The 12,747-nt window shown below is 32.1% G+C and overlaps 3 protein-coding genes across 3 annotated transcripts; all 3 read left to right on the top strand.

Moving 5' to 3' along the window:
- Positions 674–3,231, top strand: LOC107619471 (ribosomal RNA small subunit methyltransferase E). The gene is made up of 8 exons (XM_016321770.2): positions 674–915; positions 1,156–1,229; positions 1,638–1,780; positions 1,885–1,931; positions 2,025–2,133; positions 2,235–2,296; positions 2,530–2,644; positions 2,841–3,231. Exons 1-8 carry the CDS (start codon positions 712–714, stop codon positions 2,981–2,983), a joined length of 897 nt encoding a protein of 298 aa, XP_016177256.1. The 5' UTR covers positions 674–711; the 3' UTR covers positions 2,984–3,231.
- On the top strand, positions 5,287–6,004 carry LOC107616683. The gene has a single exon (XM_016318629.2). The coding sequence runs from the start codon at positions 5,455–5,457 to the stop codon at positions 5,656–5,658; it is 204 nt and encodes a 67-aa protein (XP_016174115.1). The 5' UTR covers positions 5,287–5,454; the 3' UTR covers positions 5,659–6,004.
- LOC107619573 (serine carboxypeptidase-like 18) lies at positions 8,461–12,737 on the top strand. Its single transcript, XM_016321867.2, has 12 exons — positions 8,461–8,679; positions 9,095–9,240; positions 9,318–9,400; positions 9,481–9,603; positions 10,261–10,363; positions 10,430–10,572; positions 10,662–10,748; positions 10,866–11,033; positions 11,962–12,033; positions 12,124–12,242; positions 12,334–12,447; positions 12,589–12,737. Exons 1-12 carry the CDS (start codon positions 8,540–8,542, stop codon positions 12,650–12,652), a joined length of 1,362 nt encoding a protein of 453 aa, XP_016177353.1. The 5' UTR covers positions 8,461–8,539; the 3' UTR covers positions 12,653–12,737.

Raw genomic sequence — 12,747 nt, 5'->3', positions numbered from 1 at the left:
TTTTATGTCAAGTAAAATTTTCTTAAAAAGTTTTTTATTGTGAATGACTAATTTTTTTGAAAAATAAAATAAAATTTAGGAATTAAATTTTGTTCAATTTTTTGTGTACTTTTTAAATATACATTTAAATATTACCACAAAAATTCGAATCAAATGGATAAGTTGTTTGCTAAAAACAAAAGTTTTATAGTTACTTATAAAATATATAATATTTATTGATTATTTTTATCATATTTTTAAGTCATTCAAAGACTATTTTGTCGATAACATCTCTTAAAAACTTTTGATCAGCATATCTTTCAAATACTAAATTAATAGTTAATTTTATTATTAGTATTTAGCTAAAATATGTTTTAAGGGCACATAATAAACCTATTACTAGTAAAAAAGTTTAAAATGTTTTTATTTAATGAATATAAAACAAAAATATAATAAAAACTTAAATTTTTTATATTTTCGATAAAAAATTTCTTGTTTTATAATTTTAATATGTGTTCTAACTTCTAAGGGCAGATGAGAAATAAAACTGCTAAACAGTGAATAAATACATACCATATATGGGCCTATCTTAAATTGGGCTGATTTGGGATAACCCACCAAAAATATAACCCAAATGAATATTTTTTCTGACCAAAAATAATTAAGCGGATGAGAAGTTTTGAAAGAGACAAAAAATGAAAGCGAAATTGAATTGGGGGCAAATGCAACCAAATGCAAATGTTGCAAACCCTAGCACCCGCAAGGGCAGCAAAACCCTGTTTCATGGTGAATACATCATTGGCATGGCTACGAAACTTGAAAGCGAGAGTGAGAGTGCGTGCATTCTCTTTCTCCTCCTCCTCCTCCGACGATTACGGAGACCAATCACGCGGTGGCCTCCCCCGCTTCTACTCCGAAACTTTTCCTTCTTCCAAGGCATCCCTCTTTTTCTAACTACTCTTTCCTAATACAGCACATCATTTCTCTGTTATTTCACCTTCATTTTAATAATGGTTTGGCTTTGCTTCCAACATTCAATTTTTGCAACGATTTTCAGCTAATTAGCATTACCGCTGCACTTGTCATTCTTACTGTTCGGTGTTAGATACCACATTGGCAAAGCCTTGCCACTTGTTTAATTGAAGAAGGGTTTATTCTGTTTCTGTGGCAATGCAGGGTAGTGTTGTGCGTGTAAAAGGTGATGAATTTTGGCATATGACAAAAGTATTGAGGCTGGGTGCCGATGACAGGTAATCATATAGATCACTTGTTATGATTTAGAGGATAGTTTAGTTTAAGACAATTGATCTTGTGCAAAATTTGGTTATTCTTCTGAATTCTACCCTTTGAACGATTTGAATTAGTTATAGGGTATTAGGATGCTTAATGTTGATTAGTAAGGGGAAAATATTTTAGGCAGTTGCATTAGACTTGAATGTGGAAAGTGGAGTCCTTTCTTGTAGTTCATTTCCAATATGTCTGTCAAATATTTTATGTCACGGTTGTACCGTTAGCCACTATTTTTGTATATTTCTAATTCAGGGAACTGAAAGTTAAAGAGAGACGCTTCTTGTGCATATTTAGTGGTCTATGTTTCCGTATTCATCTCTAGCATAACTCTTCGATTTCAATATGATTTGTTGATGATCCACATCAAGGGTAGAGCTCTTCAACGGGAAGGGAGGTCTGGTAGAAGGATGCATACAGAACATTGATCGCACTGGACTTGATTTTGTTGCACTGAATGATCCAAAGCTAATACATCCACAGAACATGCAGTTGCATGTATTTGCTGGTTTTGGTTAGTTCCTATAGTTGTCTCTTTAACAACTTCATGTTGTTGTGTGTTTTGAAGATGTGAGCTTTTGTGCTCAATTTTTCACTTGTTACACCATGCATGTTTAGGAACTTTGAAGGGTGGACGTGCTGACTGGCTTGTAGAGAAGTGCACAGTATGTTTCACTAGCATGTTGAGATTTTATCTGGTTAGACTTATAGCTTCATGTTATGGTTGTTTCTCTTTTATTCATGTTACAATGCCTTAGGAACTTGGAGCCAATAGTGTAACTCCACTACTTACTGAACGTTCTCCATCAATCTCAGAAAATCGGGTAGACAGATTGGAACGGGTAATCTTAGCGGCATCAAAACAATGTAAATATATTTTTACTTGCCTCTGAAGCTAAGTGTTTTTGTAATCCTATTAGAAATTGGCTTTTCAGTTTGAGGAACCTAATGTTGTTGCTCTTTTGTAGGTCAACGGCTGCATGAAATGGTCCTGAAACCTCCTGTAAAGGTTAATGACCTTCTCCATCTTGTAAGTTTTCCATTTCAATTTTAGTTATTTGCAAAGACTATTAGTCACAACATTGTAGTTTTTAGGATGCTTATTTTCTTTTGGTCTTGTGAATTCTTTGTTTAAACAAGGGATTTGATCTTGCTATAAATGGTTACGTAGTGACATTTATGTAGTATATAGACCGATGGGATTCCAAGTCTTCCCTTCTCCTTTCTGCTCATGGCTAACTTTACCTGTTTTCTGTCCCACAGATTGCACAGTCAAAGCTTTCTCTTGTTGCAACAGCAAAGGCATCTCCTGTTCTTAATGCATTGACAGAATTCAAAAAAGAAACTAGTGGCTTAATCGTAATTGGACCTGAAGGCGGTTAGTTTGCTTAATTTTGTTCAATCTTAACTTTTTTGTTTTATTTGAACGGTTACATTATGCTTAAAAAATGGCAAGTCTTCTAATTGCTACTCATCATTATGATTGTCAAATAAATGCCATGTTTCTTGGTATCAATTTGTTGCTTAAAATGAAAATAACACTTGTTTGTTTTGGTATTGGGTGCCTTGTCCAGACTTCACCGAGAAAGAAGAGAGTATGATGATGGAAGCGGGTGCCATAGGTGTTAGTCTCGGGCCACATCGTCTAAGGGTTGAAACCGCCACAATAGCACTTCTATCAACTCTCATGTTATGGTCTGACTCTCACCGAAGCTAAAAGTTTTGTATCACATGACATGTTTCTTAGATATCATACTTCTATTTAATTTCATTTATTGGGGCCTAACTTGAAATTCTCAATTTGAAGTGGGGTATAGAGAATGATAAATGCAGGGAAGGTTGTGCAGATCTCGGCTTTCTTTAACTGTGAGTATTCGTCTTTAAACCTGTTGGTCAATATTATACAACAAGAGCTGAATTCAAAGTATATAATGTTATTTTAGGAATCACATATTATAGAGAAAACTGATCAACGGGTAAGATCAATTGATAATAATTTTGGTTCAATTTTTTGCGCATATCAATAGCATTGCGGTTTCTTAGTAGTAAAGTAGCACAGGGAGAAGATAGATATTTTTTAATTTTGTGGGTGTTTATAGTCCCATCACCCATGTGATGTGAGGACTATTGTGTGGAGAAATTTAATATAATGATACTTCACCATACACTCCAATCACTCCATAATGAGTCATGAATCCTGAGCCTACATGATTGATATATGTGGCATTTATGATATCAACATTGACTGATTATAAGAATTCATTGGTTCGCAACTGCGATATCTATGACTAATTTTTAGTTGATTTATAAGCAATTTCATTCTCTTAATAGTTACATCAAATTAGAGCGAAATTAAAATATATCAAGTGCTAAATAAAATAGAATTTTGTTAGCACTTTAAAAACATTTATTAAAGTTCAAATTAAATATTTATGAAAGTAACAAGCTTTTGAAAATTTCATAACATCGATATATTTACAACTCAAGAAAAACTGTTATCTTTTAATTTTTCAACAAGTAGATTACTCATTAATAAACCCTAATACAAAAACATTATATTACTAGTTGAAAAGCAATACCCCGTTGACCAAAGGGGAACAATCTGTTCTTATTAAATACTAATATTCAGCTCCACAAATTTCACAATAATGGATAATAAATTTGGCATGACTTACCCATTTGAAATCTTGTCCAACTTCCTGTATTAAACGTTGACATTAGGGTGTGAATCAAAGAAAGTTTGGGTGAAATATTTTGGTGACAGAATAATGAGTATTATTTAACAAGAAAAGCACTCCCCTAGCTATTTCCTATTGATTTTTCTAGTTTGATTCTAGAATTTGCACAAATTTAATACATTAAAGGAGTTGTCTTAAATTGGATTTCTCACTTCCGAAAGAAGATTTTCCTTACGTTGCTTATTATCATTATTGATGACCTAAAAATGATTTTCTGTGCTATTAGATAACACTAAGGAACAAAAAATAAACTCAAAAAATTAATGTAGCTAACTTTTTTCCCCTTAAATTTGACCTAATACTAATCACTTCTGTGTAAAAACTCCTAAAATAAGACCGTAAACGAAAATGGACAAGGTCTTAATAAAGTGGCGCTTTTATTTATTGTTACTACTTTTTAACCTGCCTCATGAAAGTCAACACAACCGGCAGCAATGCATGTGGTCCGAGTCAGTAACACCGACCAATTTGGCAATTCATAAGGACGTTGGGAAAATATTATAAAAGAAAATTTCTCCTTGATTAAAAAGAAAATAAGTCTCCAGTAAGAGAAAGTAAAGAAAAGAAAGGAAAAAAATTTCCCTATCAAGAAATAAATAAAAATTGGCGCAACCTTATCGTTTCATCTTATTGTTTAACATATTTTTTTTTTGAAAAGTATAGGTAAACAATAAAAATATTAAACAATGTAAATAATAGATATATTTGATGTTCATTTTACTAGTGTATGAATGGTTATTTTAATATTAAAATTTAAAAAATTAATTTAAAGGTGTAATATGTTTTCATTTAATTGGTAGATATTTATATTGTTCAACAAAATCATTGTTCCCTAACATTCCCTTTTTTTTGGTTATTATTGTTTAACATATTTATCGTATAGGTAAAGCTAGTAAACAATTATTTTCCCTTTAAAAAAGGTTTCGTTTTACTCTCTCGTTTTTCTTTCGTTGTAAATGCCCCTATTTTTCTATTGGAATATCCAGTGAATGTGTACCCCTTGAAAATTAATAAATTATTTAGCTGAGGTCAATATGACAATATCGGGCCAAACGTTTATATAAATATAAGGATCATATTTGAAGTAATTAACGATAATATTCAGTTAAAAAAAATGTTAAGTGATTAGTGTTTTTTATTTTATATTTAAATTAATACTAACAAAAAAATAATTATTAAATTAATTATTAATATAAAATATATATTAAAAATGAGTTAAATAACACATATATTTATATATAAATAATTGATTTTATTGTATACATAATATTTTTTAACAGATCACAAATAAATACAGCATTTATTTAGAGAAGTAGAGTATCTATAAAGCATTGCTTAGATGCGCAGCACTCAGTGCATGCATTATGATTCACTCAACCACACATACATAAAGTTGATTGATTGATTCAACTGCTAATTGAAGAGAAGGAACATCGCAGATCAAAAGGAGATGATGATGGAGAACCTGTTGGAGACGATAAAGTCTCAGGTGAGCAAGCTGAAGCTAACGAAGAAGAAGAAGAAGAAGCCGTACATAAAAATCGATAAGAGTGCGAGCGTGAAGGTTGAGATCCGAAGCAGAAAGGCTCGCAACCTTATCGACAAGACTCTTAAGGCTGCTGATCGCCCTGGCAAAACCACCCCTATCTCTTAATCATCACCTTCCTTATGTAACATTCATTCACCACTCCCTCTATCTTCTGAATTTAAATCCTCTAATTTGAGAAATTTGGTATTTTTTACCCTATTTTCATTTATGTAAACAAACTGTCCTTGTAACTATGTAAAACAAAACAACAGTTTTTTTTTTTTAAGTTAGGAGTGAGACTCGAATCCGAAAACTCTAGATGAGGATGGAAAGATTATGTCATTTGAATTATAACTCGTTAACAACAAAACAACAGTCCTTGTAATAGCTTTATTTGGCAATTAATTTGTGGATCATATATTATTATACATCCATCTATTAATTGTTAGAACATAATATTGTTATCTGGTGATGTTCCTTCCTGCCTAAATGGCAGGCTGTATTATTGATGGTCATGATAGAGAGAAAAGAGGTTAGAGATAATTGTGATTATAAAAGTGATTTAGTTTAATTAGTATACTTGTTAATAATGACCGTCGGATCGGAAGTGGCCTTTCAGCCATAGAACAAGGTCAATAAGAATATAAGATAGGCCTATCTAAATGGTGAGTCCAATTCAAATATATAAATAATTTTTGTGGAACTAGCTAGTGCAAATGCTACTTGACTAATCACAAAAGACAAAACACGTATGTAGATTGTTTCATATTGTTGAAAAAACTCCTCTAAAACATGATATTATGCTATGATATATTTTGAAGGTTGACAATTCTTGATTTTGAGATTTTTTTTTTTTCTGGTTGTCCACGGTATCCTCTAACTCGACACGTCAACGACTAATCCATCGCGGATCTGAGCTTCATTTAAAGGTCTCCCGCTAACTAATTGGTTGCTACATGCACAAGACGAAATTTGAACCTCCAATACTTACTTAAGCAAACAAGTGAGCTGATCACTTGACCAACCATGTTGGTTTGATTTGGAGATCATTACTAGAGTTAATTCCTCCTTGTACAGGAAGAGAAACTCGTTTTTTTTTTTCTTGGTCACCGGAAAAAGAAAACACATCTTCCCAAGAGTATATCATATAATGGGCTTAGAAAATGCAACAAAAATTGGAAGTGTCTTCAGAAGGCCCATATAGTGAAATAAAAATTGGAGCCCAAGAGAGAGAGAGAGAAACTATCTAGCTCGAATTAAAGGTGGAGGATTATCTAAGGAACCTCAAAGAAGTTAGGAAAGTCAACAACGTTGAAGAAGGAAATTAAGTTCATACATGGTAGTATGGTGCGGTAGTTGGTTACATTGAACAGTGGTAATAATGTTATTTGCACTCATGGTGCAGATACCACGCCGATGAATAACTTTGAATATGATAAACAAACTAAAAATGAACACATATCGTCTCACTGATATCTTCATGTAGATGATGACTTCTTTCTCTTATAATTAAGAATGTCGGAGCGAGAATATTAGAAAGTTAGTTGGCACATATGGATCACTAATTCACTATCACTTTCTCGTTAGTAAACGTAACGTCATATTAAATATAATCCAATTCTTCCATCTAAGGAATTTATTCATGAGGCTATCATTCGTTTTAAAAATTATATGGCACGCTATTTGCGCAAACTGACTTTTTCTATACGCACACAAGATACCCAAATCTCGATATAATAAGGAAATCGATCCTCTCCATTTTTTTGAACACTTAAGAGAATAAAGTGTGATCTCTTATCTTTAATTTTATAAGTGGAACCAAAATTAAATAGGAAAGAGAAAGCAATGAAGGGTGAGATCCTAAACTAGACACTATCCAATTTTTTTTTTCACTGGAGAGGATCCACTCCCTATAATACTACTTGAGAAATGCTAGATGATATCGGAATTTATTATTTTTTTTGTTTTTACTTAGTTATTAACTCAATTTTTTTTGTATAATTCTTTTAGTCTAGTAGTCCAACAATATATTTTATCTTATACTTTTAAATATTGATGGTTCTCTAACATTTCTCGTAATATATTCTTTGCCACCGAAATTACAAAATTATTATGGTGTTTGTTGTCTGACACATTTAGCTTCAGAGCGTCCCTTTGTATGCTCTCCGAGTCTCCCAACCTTGCCGTCCATACCAATTTAAAGAGTAAACTTAGCATATATGAAGAGACAATTTAATCAATTAATTAATTAATTAATTAATTGTAATTACAATTAATTAGTCCACTCTTCAATCTTCATGTATTACATTTTGCTTATTGCTATTGATTGTGATGAGTTGCAGGTAGATGACGAAGGAAGGAAGGAAGGAAAGCAAGTTGAAGCAATACATGATAGCACCGTTTAGGATTCTGAACAAAGCAAGGCAATTATACATGAAGGGTGTGGTGGAATGTGCTGGAGGTTATGGCGGTTATGCTGGTAATAATAATGGAGGTGCTCTTAGTCCTGCTCTTGTTCATGCCATTCCTGAAGAAACCAGGGTTGTTGTGCACAGGAAGCAAAGAAGAGAGAAGAAAATGATGAGCTGCTATAATAATAATGAGGATGAACAAGAAGCAATCATGTATCTTCTTCTCAACAACCGCCCTCTGCATTATTCATGAATTCAAACAAGAACTTCAATTGAAGGCGCAATTCTCTTCTTTGCCATGTGTTTTGCATATGTTATATCTATTTAGATTTTGTATGTCAATGCTATATGTATTGTTATTCATGTTTACTATTTTATTTGATATATCTACTAGTAGAATCTTTAATCATGCATACATGTTAATTCAATCTTGCTTGCACTGATTCAACAACCAAGTCACTAAATACAAACCTTAGCTTCTGGAAATTATGATAAGAAGTTAGGTAGAAAGAGTGGTAGTTGGAAGTGTGGTGAGACGGTTAAGTAACAGGCACTATAAGTCTCAAGCTCAAGCTCAACTCAAGTTGCTATCTACCATGGCATTCAGGAAACTAACTAACATGACGATCCTCGTGCTCATTCTCATTCTCATTCTTGTCATCACGGCCAGTTCTTCTAAACCTGTTGACACCCTTCCTGGCTTCCCTGGCAAACTGCCTTTTAACCTTCAAACTGGGTTAGCTACTCTGTTTTCTTATTAATCATCCGTATAATTTAAGGGTAATGCTAGGTAGACAAAAAAAAAAAAAATAGTTAGAACTTACCTTATTTAGCATTAATTAATTATCGCAACAATTAATGAATACTAAATAAGGCAAGTTATGGCTGTTTTTGGTTGATTTTCTTTGGTTACCAAATATTTTCGATAATTTAATAGGAATGTTAGAGGATCATCAGAATTTATTGTATTTAACCATCAGATAATCATCAATGTTTAAAAATATAGGATAAAATATGTTATTGGATTACTATACTAAAGAAACTCGAATAAAAGAATTGAATTGATGCCTAAGTGATAGCTAAAAAATACTCTTAATATTTCTCATAATGTGATTTAGCTAATAATTAATTAATAATGTTGTATTGCAAAGTTATGTGGGAGTAGGGGACATGGATTCCGTGCAGCTATTCTATTGGTTCGTGGAATCAGAAAGGAATCCAGAGGAAGATCCTCTTTTGCTTTGGCTGACTGGAGGCCCCGGTTGTTCTGGCTTCTCTGGCCTCGTCTTCGAAGTAGGTAACTACACAAAACAAATTAAAACCCTAATTCCTCTTCAATTTCTTAAACAATTCATACATTATGTATACATACAGGTCCGCTTATGTTTGATTATGCCAAATCAAGAGGCAGCGGAACGTTACCTACCCTTAAGCTGAATCCATTCTCATGGACAAAGGTCATATAATAAATAATTAATTAATTATCCTCCGCTTTCTCAGACAACTAAATAATGATGCGTTCTTTCTATTATTTCAGGTAGCTAGCATGATCTTCATAGATGCCCCTGTGGGTACTGGATTTTCTTATGCCACAAATCCCGACTCTTATGGAGTCACTGATACTTTAGCAGCTGCACATAATTACCAGTTTTTGCGCAAGGTATAACTAACTTTAACAAAAGGTGAACAATCAAGATGATGAAGATGACAATGCCAGGAGCATAGAATTTATTATTTTTTAAATTATATAGTCATCAATTTAATTCTTTTAATATAAGAATTTAATAATATATTTTATTTTATATTTTTAAATATTAATGACTAACTGATAATAAAAAATAATAAATTCTGATGATTTTTTAATATTTTTTTGTTAATTTGGTATGAAAAAGTATAGGGTACCAATATATTATTTACTAACTAATTGTCAATAATAATTAATGAGGAATGTTAGGAGTCATCAATTTTGGTGTTTTGTAACCATCAATTGGCCATCAATAGTATTTTTAATGGTGTGAGATTATATCTAATGGTGAGAGATCACTCACTTTTATTTTGATGGTTAAGTGCTGACCAGAAAACACCAAAGTTGTTGGCCTCCTAAACTTTTCCATAATTAATATCAAAGACACCTCTACTAGAAGACACATGTATAAAAAGATATATTCAGGTGATACATCTACAAAAATATTTTTATTAGATACATCTACAAAGGCATTTTCATTAAATACAGTTATAAATAAGAGTTGGCAGAAGTTGGTAAAATCTTTGTTGGTTACATAGCAGGATTGATTTGGTATTTGAATATTGCATGCAGTGGCTTTTGTCCAATACCAAGTTCCAGAAGAATCCACTATACATAGCTGGCGATTCTTACTCGGGCATCATCCTCCCTATACTTGTCAAGACCATATCTGATGGTATATCTATATATAATTAATTGCTGTGACATGCACGTAATAAAATAATTAATTAACTTGTTGAAGGAAACGAGAGTGGAGGAGGAGGAAAAAGAATGAATCTAAAGGGATACATACTGGGAAACCCCGCCACAGATTTGTCTGTTGATAAAAACTGGAGAATTCCATTCTATCATAAACATGCCCTTATTTCCGATCAACTCTATCAGGTACCACCCACTTTTCTTTTTCCTACTTCATTCATTCAATACATCTTCTTAGTGCCTCTAATTAATTTCTTGTGTTAAACTCATGGCAGGCAACTAAAACAAATTGCAAAGGTCAATACATAAACGTAGACTCAAGCAATGCCGCATGTTTCCAGAATCTCCAACTTGTGTCCGAGGTAGCCACGTCTTCATTATTATATATTGAACGATTCTAAATTAATAATTTTACACGAAGACAATTAGTTCTACTATTTAATGAGGTGCACTTTAATTTGAATTTATATATTTTGCAGTGCGTTAGGAATATTTTTACAGCGCAAATATTAGAACCAAACTGTTTCGATGCTGCCACAAAAGAGGCTAAAGCATTTGGATGGGATCCTAGTAATCTCACACACCATAATCAATTGAACCTCCTCCTTCCTAACGCTTTTCATCACCACACCCCAACCTGGTGTCGGGTAAATATAATAATAATAATAATAATAATAATAATAATAATATATAGATGAATGTTATCATGTCCTCTTTAAAATAAAGAGTAAATTATTCCTGTGATATATATAGTGTTTATAATTACAATTAAGTTGAATATTAACTATAATAATTAGGTATATGTTTTCTATTTTTTCTCTCTTCTGTGATTATTTAAATTTAGTGTCTGTCATCACTGCCAGAGAAATCTTTTTGCGGTAAACTCACAAACCCATCAACAATGTGAAAGTACGTATTCAGCTCGTTACACGTGGTAACATTTGTGCTACCGAGATACGAAGAATCTCTACTACATAGGCACAACTCCTTCCCAATCTCAACGTACATCTTCTACTGAATTCGCTATCCGCAAAATTTTTGTCTCATGGAAGTGATTAAATTCTTATGCATAATTGACACCTCATCTTTCAAATCCTATTTTCTGCAATTGAATTCGACTTTATCTCCATCTCATCGACAACAATGTCTTTAATCTCATGAGAATTTGAATCTAACATCCCTTGAAACTTGTATTTGACATCATCAACAACAATGTCTTTAATTGTGTTTATGACTTGAGGATTTAAAGAATCTTTTTAAATATCTTTACAACTTCTATCGTCACGAACCATAAGCTCTCCTTTACCTTCAAACGCATCAATTGCATTTGTAAAGATTTCTTCCACTTCATAAAATTCATTTGGTGAATCACTTTTAATATATAGATAACAAGGGGTAATTTACCCTTTATTTTAGAGGGGATACGATAGAATTCACCTAATATATTATATGGTGAAAACTCAGGTGAAATCGACTTCACCTGAAGTTGGTACCTAAGAGCCGTTGAATGAAAATTTAGTCAAATCAGTCAAATCATAATTAAGTGATGTAAATTAAACTGATTTGTTCTTCTAGAACTACAACTACGTCTTCTCTTACATCTGGGCTAACGATGGAGAAGTTCAAACAGCTCTTCACGTTCGGAAGGTATATATTTAATTATTATTTATATACGCTAATAAATTAGCAATGCTATTTAATTTGCATACTATATCAAGTTATGAAAATTTTTATTAGGGAATCAAGATGGAATGGAACAGATGCAATCGGAGTTTATCTTACACCTATGATGTCACAAGCACTGTACCATATCACAAGTATCTTATTAACAAAGACTATAAAGTTTTGATTTACAGGTAAAAGATATATTTACACAATTATACATCGTACACATTGTTTATAGCTCTAATTAATTATTAAATTCACATCACCATGTGGAGTATACAGTGGAGATCATGATGCAGTTATTCCATATTTGGGTACAATGACATGGATAAAATCTCTGAATTTGTCGCTCAAACGAGACTGGTTACCATGGTACGTAGGTGGACAAGTAGGAGGGTAAGTACACTTGATTATATTTAGTTATTCAAAAATATTATTTGTATATAAATATGTATAGTTTAATTTTTTTTAAATATGTATTTTATAATGTAGCTGATTTTAGTGTATAAAAACATAAATTAACATGTATTTCTGTAGATATACATTGCAGTATACACAGCGGAATTATAACCTAGTGTATGCAACTGTGAAGGCAAGATAAAGCATTTAATTATATTTGACACACTGATTTAATTCTTATGGAGAAATTAAAATAAATAATGTATTATAATATTATTATTAATAAATTTATTATCT

The sequence above is a fragment of the Arachis ipaensis genome, chromosome B09, assembly GCF_000816755.2.
Source record: "Arachis ipaensis cultivar K30076 chromosome B09, Araip1.1, whole genome shotgun sequence".
NCBI lineage: Eukaryota > Viridiplantae > Streptophyta > Magnoliopsida > Fabales > Fabaceae > Arachis > Arachis ipaensis.
This window is presented reverse-complemented; position numbering and strand designations above follow the sequence as displayed.

Coding starts and splice junctions, on each gene's coding strand:
- LOC107619471 (XM_016321770.2), top strand. CDS start 712: ATGCAAATGTTGCAAACCCTAGCACCCGCAAGGGCAGCAAAACCCTGT. Junction 1,230..1,637: donor AGGCTGGGTGCCGATGACAG/GTAATCATATAG, acceptor ATCCACATCAAG/GGTAGAGCTCTTCAACGGGA. Junction 2,297..2,529: donor TTAATGACCTTCTCCATCTT/GTAAGTTTTCCA, acceptor TCTGTCCCACAG/ATTGCACAGTCAAAGCTTTC.
- LOC107616683 (XM_016318629.2), top strand. CDS start 5,455: ATGATGATGGAGAACCTGTTGGAGACGATAAAGTCTCAGGTGAGCAAG.
- LOC107619573 (XM_016321867.2), top strand. CDS start 8,540: ATGGCATTCAGGAAACTAACTAACATGACGATCCTCGTGCTCATTCTC. Junction 11,034..11,961: donor ACACCCCAACCTGGTGTCGG/GTAAATATAATA, acceptor TTGTTCTTCTAG/AACTACAACTACGTCTTCTC. Junction 12,243..12,333: donor TATAAAGTTTTGATTTACAG/GTAAAAGATATA, acceptor TGGAGTATACAG/TGGAGATCATGATGCAGTTA.